At 40.7% G+C, this 26,882-nt stretch overlaps 1 protein-coding gene across 6 annotated transcripts in view; it reads left to right on the top strand.

Moving 5' to 3' along the window:
* The window catches only part of ZNF521 (zinc finger protein 521), a 527,781-nt gene that overhangs the window by 451,061 nt on the left and 49,838 nt on the right, over nucleotides 1-26,882 (top strand). For all 6 annotated transcript variants that reach the window (XM_069731222.1, XM_069731224.1, XM_069731227.1 and 3 more), the window contains one exon: nucleotides 17,148-17,279. In XM_069731222.1, the coding sequence (XP_069587323.1) occupies nucleotides 17,148-17,279 (132 nt within the window). The remainder of the gene's footprint in view (nucleotides 1-17,147; nucleotides 17,280-26,882) is intronic.

Below are 26,882 nucleotides of genomic sequence, written 5' to 3'. Positions count from 1 at the left end.
TGTGAAGTCATTACAAGGCAAGTATATATAAAGATGTAACTACTAACATGTGTAAAAATCATTTTTCCACATCAAAAGGTGTCCATAGCTTTTAAGACATGTTTTTTCACTAATACTTTGCCACTCTATACTTTTTTTCTTTGTGGTATATTGACATATTTAGCCCAGTTAGAGGCCAAATGACACTCATGACACTGCTTAGTGTATACATAGGAGTATTCCTGGTGAACTTGCTAAATGTAAGCCAAAAACGCAATGTGAATGAGGCCTATCATACATAGTGAGACATGTAGCCATTGATGTTTTCTCCTGTTTTCAAAGCTGTTGAAAACATATACAGTCATTGCCTCGGACTTAATTATGACATTTTGTTGAGTTTTGTGTCTTATATGGTTTCTCAATGATGTAGACTTTCATATCCCTTTCTCAGGCACTCAACACTCAGCGATCAATAATTCCAATTCAATCACAAAATATGAGGGTAAATATCAATTTGCCAAAAACGCTCCCAAACTGTGAAGCACTAATGGTGGCTGAAAGGTTTCATCCAGTAATGACTGGGTCCATCTGTCTGCTTTACATTTCGCTCACTGGCCACTAGTAATAATCCCCTGATAATCATAAAGGCAGCGCGGTGCTTACACCTTATTTTCCTCTTTCTTAACAAAATATTACTCCAGGTTATGCTTAGATATGTTTCTTCAGGTTTTATATTTGCGTTCAAGAAAATTGACATATCCTAGAGTTTCAAGTAGCTTACAACTGAAGCCGTAATTCTGACAGCGACTGCAGGCTATAGACATCCTGCTCGGGATGTTGTTTACTGCTGTGATGGTCAAAGCTATTGGTAAATTCACTGGCATATTATTATGTACCGGGAGGGATTTTATTGCTTTGGATCTTAGCCTGTGGATATATTCTATATCTGAGGTTAACATGCCCTTCTGGACAGTCTCTTGAGGGAAACGTAGAAAGAATCCTTATTTACAAACTGCTACAAATTGGTGCTCGGCAATGGCTGAAGTTTTGATCGGACAATAGAAAACCCTCCCCGTGGACTTCAGAAAGAACAGCTACATGTGAGATAGCCAATGAGCATTTGCTTCTATCTGAACTAATGTTCAGTGTTTCAGGGAAAAGAGCATTAAGTTAGGGCGCCTAGATCAGGGCCTGATGAAGTGATCTCTTGTTTAACGATCTGACTCCTTAAGGGTATTATCAACCTCTGATACTGATGGAAATGTGAAGTCTACTGAGCAAGCACAGTAGGAGCCATTATAAGTTTAACTGTGCCGAAGGAAGCGCAAAAGAAAATGTTTGTTTGTTTTCCATGCTCTCCCTCAGCACATCCAACGGCTGTAATTTTACCCATTGCTTTATAGTTCTATGTCCTCGCAATAGCAAGATGCTGCATTCACACTGGATACATATGTAGTGTTGCCACGCATTTCAGCAGCAGCACAAATCTGAACTTGTTCACTCTGTATGTTTTTTTTAGTTTTTTGGCGTCTACTCTTATGTCATTTTCAGACAGTTTTTATGTATTTAGACCAGCAATCATTTTGGGTTGTCCAGGTTTTATGCTAGTTGAGTCATGTTTCTACCCTATTTATATTTTACCATTGCATTTGCATGGCTGCAACCTGCCCAGCTTTCAGTCAAACATTTATAGAGGGTTTTTAGCATGTTTTATGCTGGTTATACTTTGGTGCCTGTCATAATGATGAACATTATTATTATTATTATTTATTATTATAGCGCTATTTATTCCATGGCGCTTTATATGTGAGGAGGGGTATACATAATAAAAACAAGTACAATAATCTTGACCAATACAAGTCACAACTGGTACAGGAGGAGTGAGGACCCTGCCCGCGATGGCTCACAATCTACAAGGGATGGGTGAGGAGACAGTAGGTTTGGTCGATCTGTGGTTACTGCAGGTTGTAGGCTTGTCGGAAGAGGTGGGTCTTCAGGTTCTTTTTGAAGGTTTTGATAGTAGGTGAGAGTCTGATGTGTTGTGGTAGAGAGTTCCAGAGTAGGGGTGATGCGTGAGAGAAATCTTGTATGCGATTGTGGGAAGAGGAGATAATAGGGGAGTAGAGAAGGAGCACTTGTGAGGATTGGAGGTCGCATGCATGAAAGTAGCGTGAGACGAGGTCACAGATGTATGGAGGAGACAGGTTGTGGATGGCTTTGTATGTCATGGTTAGGCTTTTGTACTGGAGTCTCTGGGTAATGGGGAGCCAGTGAAGAGATTGACAGAGGGGAGAGTCCGGGGAATAGCGGGGGGACAGGTGGATTAGTCGGGCAGTAGAGTTTAGAATAGATTGGATGGGTGCGAGAGTGTTAGAGGGGAGGCCACAGAGCAGGAGGTTACAGTAGTCGAGGTGGGAGATGATGAGGGCATGGACTAAGGTTTTTGCAGATTCTTGGTTTAGGATCCGTGAAATATTTTTGAGATGAAGGCGGCAGGAAGTGGAAAGGGCTTGGATATGTGGTTTGAAGGAGAGATCAGTGTCAAGGATTACTCCAAGACAGCGAGTTTGTGGGACTGAGGAGAGTGGGCAGCCGTTTACTGTAATCGATAGGTTCATTGGGGGGCTGCGTGAGATGGGGAAAGACAATGAATTCTGTTTTGTTCATGTTTTAGAAATCTAGCGGATAAGAAGGATGAAATAGCGGACTGACATTGAGGGATTCTAGTTAGTAGGGTGGTGATATCTGGTCCAGAGATGTAAATCTGTGTGTCATCTGTATAGAGATGATACTGAAAGCCGTGAGATTCTATGAGCTGTCTCAGGCCAAAGGTGTAGATTGAGAAGAGTAAGGGCCCTAGAACTGAACCTTGTGGGACTCTGACAGATAGGGGGTGAGGTGAGGAGGTGGTGTGTGAGTGGGAGATGCTGAATGTCCAGTCAGTTAGGTATGATGAGATCTAGGATAGGGCCAAGTCTGTGATGCCAAAGGATGAGAGGGTCCACAGCAACAGGGAGTGGTACACTGTGTCAAAGGCAGAGGACAGGTCCAGGAGGAGGAAGATAGAGTAGTGTCGCTTGCTCTTGGCGGTTAATAGGTCATTGGTGACCTTAGTTAAGGCAGTTTCAGTGGAGTGGTGTGACCGGAAGCCTGACTGTAAGCGGTCGAAGAGGGAGCAGGAAGATAGATGGGAGGACAGTTAAAGGTGGACGTGTTGTTCCAGTAGTTTTGAGGCATAAGGGAGAAGTGATATAGGGCGATAGCTAGATAAAGAGGATGGGTCAAGAGAGGGCTTTTTGAGGATAGGTGTGATTGAGACATGTTTAAAGCTTGAGGGGAAAACAACAGTTGTTAGTAATAGGTTGAATAGCTGGGTTAGGGTTGGGATGAAGACTGGCGAGGTTTGGGATGAAGTGGGTTGGGATCGGGTCAAGTGCACAGGTGATGAGATGCGATCTTGAGAGTAGAGTGGAGAGTCGATCATCTGTAATGGTGGAGATGTTGGTTTTGGAAGTGGAGGGCTGGGTAGTTTGGAGGAAGGGCTCTGAGGGTTGTCCACTAAAACTGTCTCTGATGTTCTCAATCTTCTGCTTGAAAAATGAGGTAAAGTCTTCAGCTGAGATGAGTGGGGAGGGAGGAGGTGCTGGGGGACGGAGGAGAGAATTGAAGGTGTTGAATAACTGTTTAGGGCAGGGGTGTCAAACTGCATTCCTCAAGGGCTGCAAACAGGTCATGTTTTCAGGATTTCCTTGTACTGCACAGGTGATAATTTAATCATCTACACAAATAATGAGTTGGTGATTAAATTATCACCTGTGCAGTACAAGGAAATCCTGAAAACATGACCTGTTTGCAGCCCTCGAGGAATGCAGTTTGACACCCCTGGTTTAGGGTTGTGAGACAGGGAGGATATGAGAGATGAGACGTAGGTTTGTTTTGCTGAAATGAAAGGTCTCCACATTTTTATCTTATTTGTTTTTCATAACTATAGTATTTTATCATATGTAAAATCTGATTAGAAATTCAGTAATGCACCCCAAACCCTACCCAACCCATAATCATCATTAAAGCGAACCTGTCACCAGACTTGGTTGATATAAGATACGGCCACTGCCTTTCAGGGCTTATCTATAGCATTATATATTGCTGTATATAAGCCCCCGATCCGACCTGAAAGATAAGAAAAATAGGTTTTATTATACTCACCCGGGGGTGGGAAGGTCCGATAGGTGTTGCAGGTCCGGGTCTGGCGCCTCCCATCTTCTTATGATCGCCACCATCCTGCTTGCTTCATGGCTCCCCAGCATCATCGCTTCTGCACAGGCGTACTTATCTGCCCTGTTGAGGGCAGAGGAAAGTACTGCAATGCGCAGGTGCCCGGAAAGGTTAGAGAGGCCCAGTGCCTGCGCACTGCAGTACTTTCCTCTGCTTTGAATTCTGAAATTTTGACTACCTGCAGCCACCAGTAGAGGGAGCCTGCTGCAAATAATTTATATGCAATAAAACTATGTTCATATCTACAGATTCTGTACAAAAAAATGCAGGAAAAATAGTACAACATGCAGTGCTATTTTTCTGTTAAATAGACACCATGAAAGATACCCAACAAACTACATGATCACTAATGGAAATGTCCGAAAGGTATCATTGATGACCGCTACATGACGGATCATTGTTGTTATGTTTGTTTTCTGTTCCAATCACGAAACAGAGAAATGAAAATATGAACGCACGCTTGAAGATCTTGACAGCCTCCTATATCCTATGAGTCAGTGCATCACGGTCCGTACAAAGGCTTCTGAATTCGGCCTTAGGCTGGAAGGGCATCATTTTGGTGGTGAAGGTGGCCTGTGGATCTGAAGCTTTGCGTTAGGAAAAAAGAGCTTTGCTCTGCATAAAATATTGAATAGTTACTGGACACACGATTCAATTATACATATTTAACCCCTTCATGACCTTGGGATTTTTCATTTTTCCGTGTTCATTTTTCACTCCCCTCCTTCCCAGAGCCATAACTTTTTTATTTTTCCGTCAATTTGGCCATGTGAGGGCTTATTTTTTGTGGGACGAGTTGTACTTTTGAACGACATTATTGGTTTTAGCATGCCGTGTACTAGAAAACGGTAAAAAAATTCCAAGTGCGGTGAAATTGCAAAAAAAGTGCAATCCCACACTTGTTTTTTGTTTGGCTTTTTTGCTACGTTCACTAAATGGCAAAACTGACCTGCCATTATGATTCTCCAGGTCAGTACGAGTTCATAGACACCTAACGTGGCTAGGTTATTTCTTACCTAAGTGGTGAAAAAAAATTCCAAACTTTGCAAAAAAAATAAAAAATGGCGCCATATTCCGATACCCGTAGCGTCTCCATTTTTTATGATCTGGGGTCGGTTGAGGGCTTATTTTTTGCGTGCCGAGATGACGTTTTTAATAATAGCATTTTGGTGCAGATACGTTCTTTTGATCGCCCGTTATTGCATTTTAATGCAATGTCGAGGCGACCAAAAAAACGTAATTCTGGCGTTTCGAATTTTTTTCTTGCTACGCTGTTTAGCGATCAGGTTAATGCTTTTTTTTAGTTGATAGATCGGGCGATTCTGAGCGCGGCGATACCAAATATGCATAGATTTGATTTTTTATTGATTTATTTTGATTGGGGCGAAAGGGGGGTGATTTAAACTTTTATATTTTTTTTATTTTTTTCACATTTTTTTTTACTTTTTTTTTTAACTTTTGCCATGCTTCAATAGCCTCCATGGGAGGCTAGAAGCAGGCACAGCACGATTGCCTCTGCTACATAGCAGCGATCTGCTGTTCGCTGCTATGTAGCTGAAAATCAGGTGTGCTGTGAGCGCCGACCACAGGGTGGCGCTCACAGCTGCCGGCGATCAGTAACCATAGAGGTCTCAAGGACGGGGGTCGGCGATGATGTCATTTCCGGCCGCCCGGCCGGAAGCGGTAGTTAAATGCCGCTGTCTGCGTTTGACAGCGGCATTTAACTAGTTAATAGGCGCGGGCAGATCGCGATTCAAAACAGCTGACATGTCCCGGCTTTGATGCGGGCTCACCGCCGGAGCCCGCATCAAAGCAGGGGATCTGACCTCGGACGTACTATCCCGTCCGAGGTCAGAGAGGGGTTAAATTAAAAAAAAAAAAAATTGTTAGACATTTTGGTAAATACTCATTTGCCCAATAAAATAAAATCTAAAGCATCTTTTATTGTAATTCGGTATTGTGCTGTCCACAGTATTTTCCCAGAAATTTAAGAATGAATTGGGAAGTGGGTGTTACCCTTCTTTGTCACAGGAGAATGTCCCTGCACAGTCTGACACTGGCAGCACTGATTGGATAGTCTCAGGCTATGCAGGGACATCCTCCAACTACCATACTTACTCCAACATTTCTAAGAGGAATAACAGAGGAACTGCATAACTCAAAGGTTTAAGAAAAGCTGCTCTAGAATTATTACTTCATAGAAAATACAAGTATTTTGTAAAACAGACATGTCAGGAATGGTGCAGGTCCTCGTTAAAGTTTATCACACACTCAAGTCCTCAGCCAGATGGACACAGAAATCGGAACACATGGACTGGCCGGCGGCTCTTCCGACCCGATCATGACAGCTTCATGTATTTCTATATAGATGTTACTCTCTGGTCTGGAGAGCCTCCGGCCAGTCTGTGCGTTCCGATCTCATTCCGTTTTACACTGTCATAATATGAATTCATGTCGAACTAATGCTAGCTCTGACCAAAACATGTATAAAGGCCAAACTATAGATCTCCTTTAAAATACAAAATCTAAACAGATTATTTGACGTCAAGAAAATCTGTAAAATGTGATAGAAATTGATGTAGCCTATCCCATTTTATTGACACAAATTGCACATACTGTGCTGAGATTATGCAGGGCTAGTCTGATTTATCTTATTAAAGAAGTCTTATTCATTTTCAGGTTATGTCATGTTTGGCCTGAGCTGTGTGAAAATCTAGATGTCATTTTGCAGAAGATACAGTATGCACTTCTGAGCTGGTTTACATTCGGCTTGTAATTGTCATAGCATCATTGGAGTGCCCCAGGCAGCCCCAGCAGACACAATGCAGATTTGATGTTCTCTTAAGCTTGCAGACCTGTCTGAAAAAAAGAGCTGTTAGCCTGATCTAAATTCTGAAATGTTGATGGTGACTATTAAGTAACCAGGAGATTTTTCCTTATGCATGATCACTGTATATCACAGTCAGGTGTGACAGGTGCCTAGGCTATGAATGTTCAGCGGCCAGGCTTACTGCAGTTATCAGATATGTGTTAGGCTTGTCAATGTTAACTATTAGGCCGGCGTCACACTAGGCGTAAGTAAATACGGTCCGTTTTTTACGGCCGTAATACGCAGTAATTGTCCCAAAACACTGTTCTGTATTCAATGCGAGGATGCGATTTTTACGCACAAATTTATCCGTGTGTCATCCGTATGGCTTCCGTACGGCCATTTTTTCTCGCAGGCTTGCAAAATGGACATATCATGGATCCATCGGCTCAAATATTCTTAAAAACATATATACAGTATATGTATACAGTGGGGCAAAAAAGTATTTAGTCAGTCAGCAATAGTGCAAGTTCCACCACTTAAAAAGATGAGGGGTCTGTAATTTACATCATAGGTAGACCTCAACTATGGGAGACAAACTGAGAAAAAACAATCCAGAAAATCAAATTGTCTGTTTTCTTAACATTTTATTTGCATATTATGGTGGAAAATAAGTATTTGGTCAGAAACAAACAATCAAGATTTCTGGCTCTCTCAGACCTGTAACTTCTTCTTTAAGAGTCTCCTCTTTCCTCCACTCATTACCTGTAGTAATGGCACCTGTTTAAACTTGTTATCAGTATAAAAAGACACCTGTGCACACCCTCAAACAGTCTGACTCCAAACTCCACTATGGTGAAGACCAAAGAGCTGTCAAAGGACACCAGAAACAAAATTGTAGCCCTGCACCAGGCTGGGAAGACTGAATCTGCAATAGCCAACCAGCTTGGAGTGAAGAAATCAACAGTGGGAGCAATAATTAGAAAATGGAAGACATACAAGACCACTGATAATCTCCCTCGACCTGGGGCTCCACGCAAAATCCCACCCCGTGGGGTCAGAATGATCACAAGAACGGTGAGCAAAAATCCCAAAACCACGCGGGGGGACCTAGTGAAAGAACTGCAGAGAGCTGGGACCAATGTATCAAGGCCTACCATAAGTAACACACTACGCCACCATGGACTCAGATCCTGCAGTGCCAGACGTGTCCCACTGCTTAAGCCAGTACATGTCCGGGCCCGTCTGAAGTTTGCTAGAGAGCATTTGGATGATCCAGAGGAGTTTTGGGAGAATGTCCTATGGTCTGATGAAACCAAACTGGAACTGTTTGGTAGAAACACAACTTGTCGTGTTTGGAGGAAAAAGAATACTGAGTTGCATCCATCAAACACCATACCTACTGTAAAGCATGGTGGTGGAAACATCATGCTTTGGGGCTGTTTCTCTGCAAAGGGGCCAGGACGACTGATCCGGGTACATGAAAGAATGAATGGGGCCATGTATCGTGAGATTTTGAGTGCAAACCTCCTTCCATCAGCAAGGGCATTGAAGATGAAACGTGGCTGGGTCTTTCAACATGACAATGATCCAAAGCACACCGCCAGGGCAACGAAGGAGTGGCTTCGTAAGAAGCATTTCAAGGTCCTGGAGTGGCCTAGCCAGTCTCCAGATCTCAACCCTATAGAAAACCTTTGGAGGGAGTTGAAAGTCCGTGTTGCCAAGCGAAAAGCCAAAAACATCACTGCTCTAGAGGAGATCTGCCCCAACATACCAACAACAGTGTGTGGCAACCTTGTGAAGACTTACAGAAAACGTTTGACCTCTGTCATTGCCAACAAAGGATATATTACAAAGTATTGAGATGAAATTTTGTTTCTGACCAAATACTTAATTTCCACCATAATATGCAAATAAAATGTTAAAAAAACAGAAAATGTGATTTTCTGGATTTTTTTTTCTCAGTTTGTCTCCCATAGTTGAGGTCTACCTATGATGTAAATTACAGACGCCTCTCATCTTTTTAAGTGGTGGAACTTGCACTATTGCTGACTGACTAAATACTTTTTTGCCCCACTGTGTATATATATATATATATATATATATATATATGTCAGTGAGATACACACACATATATATATATATATATATATGTATATATATATATATATATATATATACCGTATATATATATATATATATATATATATATATATTTAATTCAGCGCTAGATAGCAGAAAAGCTGGTAATTCAATTGCCGGCTTTTCCTATCTCCTTCACAAACCCAACAGGATATGAGACATGGTTTACATACAGTAAACCATCTCATATCCCTTCTTTTATTACATATTCCTCTTTAGTAATGTAAGAAGTGTCTTTGTGTCAAATTTGGGGTCTCTAGCTATTAAATTAAAGGGTTAAATCCCAGAAAAAATTGGCGTGGGCTCCCACGCGATTTTCTCCGCCAGAGTGGGAAAGCCAGTGACTTAGGACAGATATTAATAGCCTAGAGAGGGACCATGGTTATTGCTCCCCTCCCTGGCTAAAAACATCTGCCCCCAGCCACCCCAGAAAAGGCACATCTGGAAGATGCGCCTATTCTGGCACTTAGCCTCTCTCTTCCCACTCCCGTGTAGCGGTGGGATATGGGGTAATGAAGGGTTAATGTCACCTTGCTATTATAAGGTGACATTAAGCCAGGTTAATAATGGAGAGGCGTCAATTATGACACCTATCCATTATTAATCCAATAGTACGAAATGGTTAATAAAACACACAGACATTATTAAAAAGTATTTTAATGAAATAAAGACACAGGGTGTTTTAATATTTTATTATACTTTTAATCCACCTCAAGACCCTTGTCACCTGATACAAAGTTAAAAAAAAAAACAACTATTCCATACCTTCTGTCGTTACAGTCTTGTCCCACGCTGTAAATCCATCTGAAGGGGTTAAATCATTTTGCACCCAGGAGCTCTGCTAATGCAGTCGCCCCTGCCTGTAAAACTTTGTGAATGAATGGATTGCAGGGGAATGTACTGTAGTTACCTTGAGTCGCGGTGATGCGCCTCTGCTGGATGAACTCATATGAACTCGAGCGTGGGAAAATATTCTGAAAAGTTCCCAGGCTCGAGTTCATATTAGTTCATCCAGCAGAGGGCGCATCACCGCGACTCGAGGTAACTACAGTACATTCCCCTGCATTCCATTCATTCACCAAGTTTTACAGGCAGGGGCGACTGCATTAGCAGAGCTCCTGGGTGCAAAATGATTTAACCCCTTCAGATGGATTTACAGCGTGGGACAAGACTGTAACGACGGAAGGTATGGAATATTGTTGTTTGTTTTTTTAACTTTGTATCAGGTGACAAGGGTCTTCAGGTGGATTAAGAGTATAATAAAATATTAAAGCACCCTGTGTCTTTATTTCATTAAAATACTTTTTAATAATGTCTGTGTGTTTTAATAACCATTTCGTACTATTGGATTAATAATGGATAGGTGTCATAATTGACGCCTCTCCATTATTAACCTGGCTTAATGTCACTTTACTATAGCAAGGTGACATTAACCCTTCATTACCCCATATCCCACAGCTACAGGAGAGTAGGAAGAGAGAGGCTAAGTGCCAGAATAGGTGCATCTTCCAGATGTGCCTTTTCTGGGGTGGCTGGGGGCAGATGGTTTTTACCAGGGGGGGGCAATAACCGTGGACCCTCTCTAGGCTATTAATATCTGCCCTCAGTCACTGGCTTTCCCACTCTGGCGGAGAAAATTGCCTTAGGCTGCCGTCACACTAGCAGTATTTGGTCAGTATTTTACCTCAGTATCTGTAAGCCAAAACCAGGAGTGAAACAATTAGAGGACAAGTATAATAGAAACATATGCACCACTTCTGCAGTTATCACCCACTCCTGGTTTTGTCTTACAAATACTGATGTAAAATACTGACCAAATACTGCTAGTATGACGGCAGCCTTATATTACACACTGTTTGTAGTGGAATCCTACATTTAAGACAATGTTCACATGTGCATCCTGGGTTCCGTGTATAACCAGACTGTGTCCGATCCCAAAAGTGCTAATTGGACTCCATTGACTTTGGTTTCTTTGTTTTGTGGGAGCCTCTGATTGCAGTGTGACCAGAACCTTAGCATGCTCTCACAATTATATGTGACCTGTCAGACATGGCAATAAATTTGTGGGAGAAAAAACATAAATTGCGGTTAATAAAATACTGCATGAAAATTATTTCACTTCAGTCTAGGATTAGAATGTTTTTTTTACACACTTATAGCAATGTTACCTGTCATTGTAATCCTAGCTGTGATGATAATGACGCTCCTAGGAAGCCATCTGTGGTCTTTAGTGGTCAGTGTAAAAACGAATGTTTTTTTTTAATAAAGATCGTGATGTAAAAAAAAATATACCGGAAATGTTTTAAAAAATGTTTTTCCTTTGTAAAAAAGGATTGTTAATTTTCTGTGATATAAAATATTTAACCACTTACGGACTGCCCTAAGGCTGTAAATGTCCAGGCAGTTTGGGTTTACTCTGCAGTGCCGATTAGTGATGAGCGAGCGTACTTGGATAAGGTGTAATCCGAGCACACTCGTGTCCTATTCGAGTATTTTCGGTGTGCTTGAAAAATATACTCGAGTCACCGTGGCTGCATGTCTTATGGCTGTTCAACAGACGCAAAACATACAGAGATTGCCTAACAAACAAGCAATCCCTGCATGTGTTGCGGCTGTGGAACAGCCGCGAGACATGCAGCCGTGCATGCATGTCTCAAATATATTTTTCAAGTACACCAAAAATATTCAATTAGGAGACGAGCATGCTCAGATTGTGAAGGAGAGAATGGCTAATTATATCAATTATTAACCTTACATAAGCTAGTTCAAATGTGGTGTGGCAAGATGGCGTCTACATTCTGGAACTACGCCCTGGAATCCTTGGAATATGAGGTGGATGCACTGAAGACCATATATGGTACAGACCTAGCATGGACCTATCACAGACTGACACGATGGCTGCTGAGAAGCTGTGCAATGCCCTCTACCTGCCTGCTACATGATCTTTTGTTTGTACCAATAAAGTTCAGTTCTGGTCCAGCTCTTGCCGAGAGAGGAGCGCACATCTGACCCTGCATCCGATGTCTTTCTTTTATGCATGCACTTGGCTCATATTTATTGGTTCGGGGGGAGGCAATCACTAAGATCTCACCTTAAGAGATCACCCCAACAGAATAACACCTTATCCGAGCACACTTGCTTATCACTAGTGTCAATCCAAAATGTTACTGCACAATAGAGCAGCTGTAGAACTTCGAAAAATGCAAAAACTGCTGCATGTGAACACAGCCTAAGGGTGGTTTCACTCAGAGAATTATTGCAAAAATACTGTTTTTTTGTAACTTTTTTTTCCATTTTTGCTGCAGCCAGATATCAGCTGTGAACAAATAACACAGTATATTACTATAACATTAGATCTGCTATAAACTATAGAATAAATGAACGTCTACATGCAATTCCTTTATGCTGGAATATATCCGTGCTTCAGATAGGGATAATTTTTCAATATTAACGTGATAGCAGTGACATGTTTGGATATTTTTCTTCCACAGTCTAGCACATCTCTTTTTCATTTCAAGATGATGCCTAGTTTCACTAATATGCTTATTTTTATGCATATTTATCATTGAATAATATCTGAATATACTTATTTTATGCATGTTTTAGGGGGAATACCTGCTGCTCTCAGGGCTTGTGTTAAAGATGAGTTAAAACCATGATTATAGTATGTGTATCTTTGTCCATCCATGCTTGTGCATTGTCATATAAGTTAGTTACATGCTAATTCTATTATAATGTGTCAGACTTGTAGCTTTTTATAGCAATAAAAATAGTAAAAACCAACTTGGTGTACATATAAACTTTTAAAATGGTTGTACAGTTAGAATATATCAATGACATATCCATAGAAATATCAATCAATCAATATTCAATTGATGGGCGTCTGATACCTGACAACCTAACTGATCAGCTGTTATAAACTGATTTAAGCACAATTTAAAGTGTAAGGCCAATCTGCACTGCTACACATTGAATAGAGCGGCCCAGTGCAGCTCCTGCCCAAGGGTTTACATCCGGTGGAGCTTGTAACAGCAGATCAATGGGCGTGATAGGTGTCTGCCTCCATTGATCTCATATTGTGACCTACATATAGGTCATTAATAAATTATATCTGGCCAATCATTCAATTCCTCATGTTTGTCTGATTTTCTCTAATTCTATGTGGATCTGGAGGTCCTTGGTTCTTTATGGACCAAGGGCCCCTGGCCCTGATGCTAATCTTGCTCTCAGTTAGAGCCGGGGGGTGCAGTTATAGCTGCCGCTCTCTATTCATAGAGCAGTTACTGAAATCGTGTCGGCACCACCACAATGATTGTTAGCCTAAGGGTATGTTCCCACGGTCAGTAAACACTGCGGGTTGGATGCTGCTTATATCCGTAGCGTCCAACCCGCAGCGGCCAGATGTTACAGCATAGTGGATGGGATTTGAGGAAATCCCATCTCCACTATGCGTGCACCTGCACCCGTGGCTTACCTGTGGAAACGGACATGTTGTGCGTCTTTCGAGACTGCAGCATGTCTATTTATCTTGCAGAGACGCTCAGTCTCTTCTGCAAGATAAACTTCTCGTCCAATGTATAGGACGCAGTGAATCCGCACGGTTCAAGGAACACATGCAGAATCACCTGCGTTCAAAAGCCAGCAGCGCTTTGGACGGAGCGGACATGTGCTGCGTCCAGTGCGCTGCCGGTTCCTGACCGTGGGAACATACCCAAACACTGCGGAGGGAATAAAGTTTATTTCCTCCTGGTAGTGGGGCTCTCAGTGTGGGTGCCACACAGTGTCAAAATGCTGCTAACCTGAAAATTAACCCCATATCTGCACATTAATACGTAGTGTTGTTTTAAATGACATGTTCCCTTTAAATGAGAGCTATAGTCAGAAAATGACCTATGGTTTAAATCAAAATCCTGTCTTTGTGTAACATGTATTTTGAAAACATTTTTGGCAATGTTTTTTTTTTCTCTTATCACAAACTTTGATTAAAGAAAAAGAAGAAAAATAGTAATCTTGCAATTTTCATTCTGGACATTGTGGCTTTTTTAGACTCCTGCTTTCTAGGCAGAGTTTTCTCCATATTATCAGAGGCGGAATTTCAATGACTGGTAACACCTCTGTAAACAGCGGATGACACAGGATCCACCAACCACAATGTGCGGTGTCACAGCTGACATGGAGAAAAGCCGCGGAGACACCGTCACGTGTTTCTCAACAGACAGCTGAGGGGCAAATACCCCGAAACAGCTGTCTGTGGATGTATACCATGTTTTGGCATAGGTGGTTTTCCTTTTTAGATGCTGCCCTTCCTGTGGTTGTTCCTTCCCGGTGAAAGACCTGGCTATTAATTGCTTGCGTTGAGAAACACGTGATGGTGTGTCCGCGGCTTTTCTACATGCATTTGCATATTCCCCATAAGGGATGGGAGCAGTGTTCTGGATCACTGCGTTGAGAAACACGTGATGGTGTCTCCGCGGTGTTGGATGTTTTGATCTCCCCGAGGTCATTCATCCTTATGTTTACAGCTGACATGGAGACCTATTCCGACATACTTAATACATAATACTTTCTCTATAATGTATATCACCAATGTAGGTGAAATGTGCGAGGATTCTATTGAACTGATTGCTAATTTATAAAAATAGAAGCAGCTATTAGATGTGTGATTATCGTTATCTGCTGAGTGATAAAATGTGAATGACTTCCAATTTGCAACCTTAAAATGTTAAAAGATGGGATTTGTAACTCGTCACCATCAAGAACTGTCTGCATCTACCAATTTACAAATCTTTACTTACAAAGAGAGAAAGCAAAGCGATCCAGTTTAGTTGGAATGACAGCTTGATGAGGCAGACACCATTACGTTTACAGCATTTGTGTCATGTGCGCTACGGTAGTTAAAGGAACATATTGGTGGATGGGCTATTAAACTGTTTTGCCAAGTGCTTACAGTGAGATTAACTACTTCCCTCCATCGCCAACAGTTAATATTATTATAAATAGGTATCTTTGGCGGAGATCGTTAAACGATTAAGAGTTTGATGTAAGTAAAGAAATCCTCCATGCTGATCTGGTATACTGCAGGTCATAAACCTTCTGTGTATGGATGGTGTTCCTATATCATGATCACATCATATTACATTGATGTCACAAGACTTTATTATGTTCATACTTCCGATTCCATATACCGGCTTAAACCCCTTGATTGTGGTCTTACGGCACCCTTGTAAGTCACTTTACTCTCTCCTAGAATATCTCAGAAATATACTTATATATTTAATGAAATCGAAGCCATACTGAGATCTTTCTATGGGTAATATACCCCATATATATTTTTGTAACATGGATCCTTGTGTATGTATGATGACTTGTATTGTACTATTCAAGATGTACCTAAAGACAATTTTCAAAAATCTTCATGGATTCTTTTTTTTTTAGGAAAATTTTAAAAAAACATCAAAATTGTTAAAATAAGAGATCAGATATTTAGAAATAATGAATTTTGTAGCACCTTCATAATAACATTTATTAGGTAATCTTCTGTGGGACTGTGGTTGTCTGATTACTCGGCCATCATCCGTTTACAAAGGCGGTGTCTTTACTGATAGCTTTGTTATATCTATGGAAATTATTACTAAGGGATAACTTGCAAGCAGACTTATAATAAAGCTTTTAGCAACAAAAATAAAATATTTAGTAAAATTTGGAAAGTTCTCAAAGCCAACTTTATAATACCAGTGTTTGTGATGCCATCATAGTAGTGAAAGGAAGTTGGATTTAAGACTTACATGAAAAATTTTTTTTTAAATATGTAATATTCATTTTCACACTTCACTTGGGTTTATTTTGTGCTTTTGTAACATTTGTTTTGGGTTATTTAATGTAATTTATGTTATGTCTGCCTTTTTGAAGGTCTATATTATTCTCATCATTAGATACAGTGCTTCGGTACTAGTTAACATTAAAATGTTTCAGGCCCAATTAGACTAGCCAATAATTGGGACAAGCTTTTGTTAGAATATTTGTTCGCTAATTATTGTCTTGGGTACATATGCCAGCAATCACCCGACAAATAAGTAAAATACTCACCTTTTTAGGAGATTGGATTATTTTATGCCGGCATGAAAATCTAAAAAGTTCTCGGCAGCAGATCATTCTGTCTAAACAGGAAATGCGCTGCTGATAGTAATGATACTCTACTAACAATCTGCGTAGAATTCAGGTCAGCCTCTCTAAACGAGCCTTTAAACAAGCACTGATTTGTATAAAGGTGGAATGGTTAACTCCCACAGTCAGCAGTTGTAAATGCACCTTTTTGATTGTACATGTCTAATTTCTTCCAGAAACAGCTCCACGTCTTGTTCACTGATTGTATGCGGTATTGCAACTTCAGTGGAGACATTTTTCGAATACTCTTATAACTCTTTTGTCTTTAAAAAAGGGGGTTGAGGGACTAAGGTGGGTTAAAAGGGTTATCCAACCTTTTAAAGTTGATGGCTTGCTTATTCCTTGAATAGGCCATCATTATTAGATCTGTGAGTGTTCGGACTATCAGCACCATCTTTGAAAGTTCATACTTGCCTCCTGCTCTGTAAAGCAAGGTACTGCAGCATCATTTCATTCATGTCAATAAAACAATGCCGCAAAACCTTTCTTCACTGCTGTGAAAAATACAGTGTAGGAAAGTACGAACCAGCCCGCAAGCAGCTGCACACATTGAAAAGATGTGGCACTCGCTTCAGCACCAGAGCCTCTTTAAACTTCTGGTTAGTTGTGGTGCTGATGGACAATAATAGGCTGGGTAACCAATTTAAATGCTTTAGCAAATAACAATTTGAAAATATGTAACATTTGATATTTACTTTCCATATTTATTGGTATATTTTGCACTTTTACAATTTATTTTGAATTGTTGAATGTAATTTTTACATCTACTTTTTCCTAGATGAAGGTCTGAACCATGAGTGCAAGCTCTGCAGCCAGTCATTTGACTCCCCAGCAAAACTCCAGTGTCATCTTATTGAGCACAGCTTTGAAGGAATGGGAGGCACATTTAAGTGCCCTGTCTGTTTTACAGGTAAATCTTCTCATTGTGCACTAATTTAGCCAATTTTATCATTATGGAAACTTAACTGTAAAACTAAATGAAGGAACTATCTCCCCAAACCTATCAATAGACGCAAAGTGTCTTCATTTAGATCTACATTTTATCAATAAATCTTAGAGCTGCATTGTGATTCTTATAAAGTAACATTTTTCCACTTTGACCATCTAGCCACAAAGCTTTTTTCCCAAATAATTTCTAAATCGTAATTTTGCTTAATGTTTAGATGGTTTTGTTAACTCAGATGGTGTCCGGGGAGAGAGAAGGATACGGCAAGTTGGATTTCCAATAGCTGATCCTTTTGTTCTCCGGATGATAAGCCGCTCCCAGAGGAGTCTGGCAGTGGCACTCTCATAGAGAACACAAGAGTGGCCAACAGGAGCGGCCAAGCCTTAATGTGTATACGGGAGTATGAAAATTAGATTGTATTGATAAATATACCCCACCGGGTCCACAAACATGACCATTAATGCTCTACTTCTATTCGTAGTTTCATTGTGAAGCAGCCAATGCTTACTTTAACCCCTTCCCTCCACAACCAATTTCCATTTTTTTTTGTGCTTTAGTTTTTTCCTCCCCCTCTTCCAAGAGCAATAACCTTTTTATTTTGAGGGCTTGTTTTTTGCAGGATGAGTTTTAGTTTTGAGTGACATGATCTGCTTTAACATTAAATATACTGGAACACAGGAAAAACATTCCAAGGGCTGTCAAATTATGAAAAAAATGCAATTCTATCATGCATTTTTTGTTTGGTTTTACAGCGTACATTAGTACAATTACAGTGATATCCAACGTATTAATATTTTTTCATTTAATATGGAGAAAGGGAATGCACAACACTCTTGGTTGAGCAACTCTGGTGTCTAAGTAGGGTTCCAACCCGTAATCCAATAGTAGCAATAAATTACAGATTTATTTGGCAATCCACAAATTAACGTTTCGGTCTCTTTAGACCTTCATCAGAACTGTGTGAAATATACAAAAACAAAAAAAAATGACAAAATAAAATGCATATGAAATAAATAGATATGTCATTTACCACAAGATTAACAATGCAGGATACAGCTAAACGCATCAAAGTACATTTTTTCAGAAGTAAGAGGAATATGATCTCCAAAAGCAAACATTGTGACAATATGTCCAGACAGGTCAAAAAGGATAGACCGAAGCGTTAATTTGTGGATTGCCAAATAAATCTGTTATATGTTAAAACTATCCTGAGTGTAAAGTTTATTACTACTATTATTTCATTTAAGTGAAGAAAAATATTCTGAAATTTGTAAAATAAAAAAATGGGTTTTTTTGGTCACTATTTTCTAAAACCTGTAACATTTTTATTTTTCCTTTTTGTTTTTGCATGGCAAGTTGACGTGTTTATTTTGTACCTGTATCTGGGGTAGATACAATGTTTTGATTTGTTTTGATTTTTTTTGCATTTTTTAGGGAGGAGTGGTGATTGAAAAATTGCAATTATTATGTTTCATTTTTTTCTCATTATAGCGCTTACCAATTGGATTAATTAATTTAATACCTTGATAGATTGTACTTCTATGAATATGATGATACCAAATATGTTTTTTTTCTTTATTTTTAATAGGGAAAGTGGGGGGGCGATTCAAACTTTTATATTAATTTTATATTTTTTTATGTTTTTTGAAACTTTTATTTTTTACCTTATTTTTAGTCCACAAAGGGGGCTTGAGCCTTCAGTTGTCAAATTGCCTATACTGTATACACGAATGCAGTATATAGTGAAGATCATGGTGTCCTTTGAAGCTGAGTGCTGCCACTCTCACACTTTCTAAGCACCACCCCACGCACCGCATGTTTCGCTCTACTCCACCTAGTACCTGACCATTGCTCTCAGCTGCCTTGTACTTCACTTCTTGCTCTGCTATTTGTGAGTCATAGGGGGCAGGACTGAACTCTGTAGGAATTTGAATCCATTCTGTTGACAGGCATATATCACACAACTCCACCCTGCATTCCTCACCTGAACTTAGATTCTAGTAGCTCATTCTATAGCTTCCTGTATTCCTGGTGGCTACCTTCTGGCAAGGCCTGTCCGTTCGATTCAAGGATGAGTTTGCACTGCAGGCAGAGAACTACCATTCTTACTGGACTCCCTTACACCTGACCACTAGGATAAATCTTCTCTTCCATGAGCGAGCCCTGAAACAAGCTTCGATGTCTCCTCATGCCAGAATGAGCCTATGCAGGTTGAGCGGGCCAAACTTTCTGTGCAGGGACAACTGCAGAGGCTCAGAGAGAGTATGCATGAACTGTGGAGGCTAGGGACATTTTGTTTGTCAGTGCCCTGTGAGACCAGGAAATTCCAGCATCTAGTGTTGGCCAGAGAGACCACACTAGGTGACACTAATTGCTCTCCAAAGCTTCTGACCGAAGTTATCTTGGCCTGGCAGGAGAGGTTCCTCGGGTGCTCATCTGGATTCTGGCTCCGTGGGCAACTTCATTCATTTGGATCTGGTCTGGAGACTTCAGCTTCCCACTCTAAAGCTGGATCACCACTTGACTATTACCTCTACTGACAGACAACTCTAGGCAGAACCTATTTGTTTTATCATGCTGCCAGTCACGCTGCGGATTGGAGTCCTGCATACTAAGATTTCTCCTTCTACGTACTACCCAAAACTGGAAATTCAGTCCTCCTGGGTCTTCCTTGGCTGCATCTACACGCATCGGTTTTTGACTGATCCTCCAGTCAGGTGCTTCGTTGGGGACCGTATTGTGCTTTCAACTGCTTAGCATAGCCCAAGACTCTCCCTCCTTTGCCTTCAAACCTTGTTTCTCTGGCTGTTCAGCACCCTGCCCATGCAGATGTCTTTTTTGAGAAGAATGCAGCCTGTCACCTCTCCACTCTGAGGCCGGGTACATTGTTAGTCTCTGGTATCAAGTTGGAATACATCCAAGAAAATCTAGGTAAGGGATTCATCTGTAAGTCCTTCTCGTGCCGGTGCTGTTTTTTCTTCATGATGAAGTATGGCTCCGTATGTCCCTGCAATGATTGTCAGTGCCTTAAGAAAATCACCATCAAGAACAAGTCCCACTGCCGCTGAAATCTGAACTATTTGACAAAATCCATGGGGCAAAGATTTTCACTGAATTAGATTTAAGAGGGGATTATGACTTGATCCGGATCCGCAATGGTGACCCTTTAATACCCGTGACTGTCACTGAATATCTGATTTTGCCGTTTTGTCTATGTTTTGCATTCACCATGTTTTAGGAGTTCATTAATCACATCTTCAGGCATCTCCTCCATGCTTTTGTGGTTGTATATCTGGACTTGACGATATCCTGTTTTTCTCTTCTAATCTACCTACTCACAGAAGACACGTCCGTCAAGTTTTGTAGGGTCTTTGGCGAACCATTTGTTTGCCTAATTGTCCAAATGTGTCTTTGAAAAAAAATCTCCTTGCCCTTCCTCAGTTCCATCGTCTCCAACCTGGGTCTCGAGATGGATCCAGAGAAGGTTTCTGCTATTGTCTCTTGGCCGCGTCCTAAAGGTTGGCTTGTCGTCCAGCGCTTCATGGGTTTTACTAACTTCTACTGGCAATTTATTCCATTCTTTTCATATCTCATGGCACCCATTCCTGCCTTAACCAAAAAGGGAGCTAATGCCAAATTCTCGTCAGCAATATCAGCCTCCCAACACTTGAAAGAGGCATTCGCAAACGCACCAGTGCGGTACCTCCCCAATCCTAACAAGCAGAGGCCTCCTCTATGTGTGCTGAAACAGTGCTTCTTCAAATGACTTCAAACTATACAGTAATTTGTATTTAGTCTGTCCTGCAGAGATCTGCTTCTCTGGTCTATCGCATGCCAGCAGGTGATATATCAGGTGACTCCACCCTCTATTCCTCGCTTGAACTTAGTTTCTAGGTAGCTCAGTCTTTAGCTTCATATATTGGCATATTCCAGTTTTATATTACCTATTATTGACCCTACTCGCCTTCTCGTTTATTATCATCTAACCGTTCCTGACCTCGACTACAAATTATTAACTTGATCTGCCAGCCTTCGACCTCCGGCTGTCTGTCTATACTTCTGTCTCGCCCACCTGTAACCCATATTCGAGTCTCTGACCCACTAGTCAGCTGCTCCATCCTGGTGACTGCCCTGGAGCAGTACCTGGTGTCTACCGGTGGGCCAGCCTATTCTCACCATCAGAGGCTCCAGTGAATACCCGGTATACACTTAGTCACACTCTTCCAGGGTAAGCTTGGCCCGTGACACAGTGGGTTCACATCCACTAGTGTTTTACTCAACATATAGCTGATGGGAGTCGGTTCGCTAAATCACTCTATTTAAATGCCACTATCAAAGATTGACATCAGTGTTTAAAAGTATAACAGCCATCTCTGGAATTTAGGTCTTGGCCATGGCTGTTAGGGACAGATGCCAGCTATTTCATATAGCCAGTATCTGCTATGTGTGGAGAAAGCTCAGTTGCAGAGCCCTCTTCACACATGATCACCCCCACAATCACGTGCATATACGTTATGTGTTTTGCACTTAAGGATTTGAGGGCTCTTTATAAATTTATGCAGTCACTTAGTTTGACTATAGATTGCTGAAAGTGTCAGTGTGCAGTGCACACTCTGTCATGATTCCTCTATATTCCCAGGTGAGCGAGCAGTCATGTTTGATACTTGCGCTCACATACCGACTAGATTCTCATCCTATTCTCCCATTAGAACATTGTGAGAAGCAGATGAGAATTCAGTCTTTGCAATCTGCAGTTACATGGAGTCACATGGAAATGTGTCTAGAGCCCAAAATACCATTTTATTGTGTTGAAAAATTCAAATGACACACATTACTGTTTAGACTGATATAGCAGAACTTACCATAGTGGAGGAGCTTTGTGGTAAAATGGGTGATTTGATGGAGTGTGAGTAGGAATATCACTGTAAATTAATATTCTTGGTACTATGAGCTGTAAGTCTCTCTTCACCACCTGGATCTCTTTATTGAGTACCAGTACCCTCCTGAGTGGCATCAAAGTCATCTCATCCAGCTGCTCTGCTCTGACGAGGGCAAGAACCTTGTAACAGCTGCCTACAGATGGGTATCTGGTTTGGATACAGTATCTACTATATCTGTTTATACTGTGATGCATAGACCTTGTAGCATGGTCATTGGCAGGCAGTGGTACATGGGAGCCTCTGCTGCAAACCTATATTATTATTATTATTATTTATATTTTAGCCCCATTAATTCCATTGTGCTGTACATTAAACGGGGTTACATCAAAATACAATTTATACATAAACCATAAAGCATATCATGAGTTGATGGCCGAGAGCAAAACAGTATCTCTCCCCCACTGTTACTGTCCACATAAACAGGACTCACGGGAAAACTCCAAAACACATGTACGACAAAAAAACGGAGTGCAAAAATCCCAAAAAACATATTAACTAAAAATAATATATATTTTATTATAATCAGTAAAAAACAATAGGTTGAAACATCAAATACTGTAATAGCACATATAGAGCAGGAGAAAATGTGGAGGAAACCTGTAGGTATGCTGGATGGTGTGGGAGAGCCCAATTGTCCCAAGCTAGGTATATAAGGGTACTAATACTGGGAATATGCGAGGGAAAAAACGCAGTCAGAGCAAAATTGTAAAGCACATAAATGTGCAAATATATACCTCCATATTAAATCCCAGTCAAGTAATAAGGTATCAGAGCAATGTAGGCGGCAATTGATTCTCCCTGTTCCACCATGGGCCCCCTGACGCACGTTTCGTGGTCAGCTTTTTCAAAGAGGGTTCACTCTGATGCATAGACCTGGTAGCATGGTCATTGGCAGGCAGTGGTACATGGGAGCCTCTGCTGCAAACCTACATTATTATTATTATTTATTTATATTTTAGCACCATTAATTCCATGGTGCTGTACATTAAACGGGGTTACATCAAAATACAATGACAGAGGGAAGAGGACCCTGCCCTTTCGGGCTTACATTCTACAGGATTATGGGGAAGGAGGCAGTAGGTCGGGGGTTGTAGTAACTCCGGTAGTGGTGAGGAGGCAGCGGTGTCAGTGCAGGTTGTAAGCTTCTTTGAAGAGATGGGTTTTCAGGTTCCGTTTGAAGGATCCAAATGTGGTGGATATCTGGACGTGTTGGGGCACAGAATTCCAGATGTTGGGGGATATTCGGGAGAAGTCTTGGAGGCGATTGGATGAAGAGCGAATAAGCGCAGAGGAGAGAAGGAGGTCTTGGGAGGACCAGAGATTACGTGCTGGGGGTCGCGTAGCTAATTATCATTAGATATAATGGGGGCTGTATAGCAAAACCCTTTACTTGGAAGCAGACCACCCAGCTTTGTCTCCCTTCTGGATAGTATGAACAGAAACCATCATGGACCCCGTCCTCCTGACTATGTTGAAATATCTAGGAAAAAATGGTTAAACAGTTAATAGCGGGTAGAGATAGAGGAAACATTCAGCATGCCCTTTATTAGAGTATTTTACACTTTATTTAAGGATTTTATTGGCATGTTAAATCCATGTAAAGCCGAGGCATAATAATATGTATAAGGCTTCATACTCATGGCTACATTATTATTATTATTATTGCAACTTCCATAAGGAAGCATAAGACGAAAATGGTGCAATATATCATCCGACACCGTATTATTAAAGTATTATGGGGAGTAATATCTCTCAGCAGCGCACAACGGCACATTTAGCGCCCATGGCTCTTTAGTACGGTGCCGTAACGTCTCATCTGCGTGTTTCTGCAGGTAAACCTCCTGCGTGATCCATTACAGAAGCAACGCAGCTTTGCTACATCCGTATAAATATAACCCATCAATTATTTTTTATATATAATCCCTGTTGCCTTTACACTTATGTTATGTCAAGCCAGTGATTTGTATATAATGAAGAAATTGCAATTTCTTGAGATATTTGTAGATCAGTACAACCTGTGAACACATTCTATCTAAACAAAACGAGAAGAACAGAATTACTAAAGCGACAATGTATTATCTCATTTTAACACATAAAGCGATGCAAGTGTCACCCTTCATTATGGTTATTATTGCCGCCTGAAGTTCGCCAAAGGGAAGCGGTGCTCACACAGCGCCATCTAGTGCTGAGCCTGGCACTAGCATTTCCAGTCTAATAGGATGAGAGCAAAGGACAAAATAATACAGAGAATAAACCAGCTACAGATTTCATTACTGCACTATGTAGGAGAAAAGCTGCAGATAAGACCCGAGCCTGCCCTCCGCAAACCTAATTTCTGTTTTGTTTTTTTTTCCGCCGATGAAAAGCCTGTTGTGAGCCCAATAGGTGGACAGTCTACATATCCTGCAGTAATAAAGGCAATCGTCTCTGTGTGTAGATGTTCTCAGAAGACTCCTGCAGCTATCTCTAGTGACTACTACACACCCTCCTGAAATTCTTCCTTCTGCATAGGAGTAATGCCTTCAATCCAATATGTCAATTCTTTAATACTGCAGAGGGCTAGAAATCCTTTGGTGAAATCGATTTTCTTATTGACAGCACTGGTAATGCTCTAATAAGCTACTGAGGGGCTTATTGTGCAGGTCCTAGAGCAGCGCTGCTGTGATGTCTTATGTGTTTTTAAATGCTTTATTTTACAGTAAATGTAGTGAGAATTAGGATTTGATTTTTGCTGTTGTTTTCTTGTTTACAGGTGCTGCTGCTAACTTTTTCAATCTGCCCATTTGCTCTTGTAAGCATCTTGTTCCCCTTTGATACTATTTTTCCATTTTTATGAATCTTGATGGGTCTAGTCCCTAAAAAGAAATTATTTATATTGTTCTGACTATTCAGGAATTGTTTACACTCCTCAACACCGAAATTGCAATGCCAAGATGGAAAAGTCCTAGGATTCTAAAAATCACAGGATCGATAGATATGCAAACGATGGAAACATTTAAAAAAAATCTCAATTTATTTAGTATTGAATACGAGCACCATGTGCAGAAATACACCACTAAAAGGCATTTGTATGCTATCAATGAGGTTGGTTATTTGAGGAATGTTATGCCATGCTAAATGCGCTTAAGCACACAAATCAGCAAGATCTGCTGCTGGCAGCTCCCTTTGCAATTGTTGACCAATGATGTTTCAGATGTGCTTGATGAGAGACAATTCCAGAGACTCTATTGTCATGGATGCAATGATAGTCAAAGATTGGCCTGGGAACCATATGGGAAATGCCACAAAGAGGCATTCACGAGGGAACATCACACCGGGAATTATATTGTGGGGTGGCACAATGTACAGTAGTCAGACCCCACTAGTCTACCTTCCAGGTACACTAATATCAACTTGACATTGATTTGGTCATGGAAGCAGTGGTATTGCCATTTTTCTAAAGTGTCCCATGAGTCATTTTTCAACATGACAATACCAAGCGCATGTTTTTACTTGCAAAGGCAGCTGCCAGCAGCAGATCTTGATGATTAGCATGCGAAAGTGCATTTTGTGCTGCAAAACATTTCTCAGACATACAATTAGTAACCTGTGATAGCAGCCAAAGTGTGTAAGTGCAGGGATTTCTCCACATGAAAATATTGTTTTTATTTTTCATCATTTGTATATTATTAACATGTCTATCGATCCTGTGATTTTTCATAACTCATAATTTCAATGTAGAAGAGTGTATGTAAAAAATAAGGTTAACTAATGGGAAAGTTAATGGAGATTACCTAACAGTTATGTAAAAATGTGCTATAACATAGTGGTTATCACTGTCATTTCAACAAACTTTACATAAATCAATTGTGCAAGTAGATATATATATATATATATAAACCTTTCTGATATATGTTATCAGAGAAACCTATTTCTTTCTCCGCTCATGAGCTAATCTCTACCTACCAGCTGAGTGAAAACTAAAAATTAGAGGAAAACCTTGTCTCAAGGCAAGAAAGAAGCTGCAGAAAAAAAGCATGTTTTGCTTGGCTTTTCCTGCAGTTTTTGCTACTTTAATGTGCGTTTTTTTGCTGGTTTTTTTTGCATGCTAGCTATGTCTCTTGTCTATGCTGGTAAAGTTTTGCCCAAAAAAAGTCCTATTCTATTGAATCAGGTCTTGGCACAAAAAAACGCAGCAAAACCTGATACCTGCATTTTTGCTGCGGATTTTCAGTGTTTTTTTTTTACCACCCATTCATATCAATGGGTGAAAACGTTGAAAAAAAGCATGAAAGAAGTGGCATGCTCTATTGTGCAGAAAAGCATGCAAAGCACAAAATACTGATGACAAAAAAACTAAGGTGTGTGCATGAGATTTCTGAAATCTCATGGACATAGCTGGTACTGTAAAATGCAGCTGAAAATTTGCAGAAAAAAAACGCATAAAAAACACCTAGTGTGAACTTACCCTAAGGCTGATGTCACATTTCTGAGTGCAATGCGAGAAACTAACGCGAGTCTCTCGCATCAATACTCGTCACCTGAGCGTTCAGCTGCATAGAAATACATGTAGCCGCAGACTCCGGTCCCGAGTGCCAGCGGCAGTGCCGTGTATTGATGAGAAAGACTCGTGCTAGTTTCTCGCACT

Source organism: Ranitomeya imitator, chromosome 6, assembly GCF_032444005.1.
Source record: "Ranitomeya imitator isolate aRanImi1 chromosome 6, aRanImi1.pri, whole genome shotgun sequence".
NCBI lineage: Eukaryota > Metazoa > Chordata > Amphibia > Anura > Dendrobatidae > Ranitomeya > Ranitomeya imitator.
This window is presented reverse-complemented; position numbering and strand designations above follow the sequence as displayed.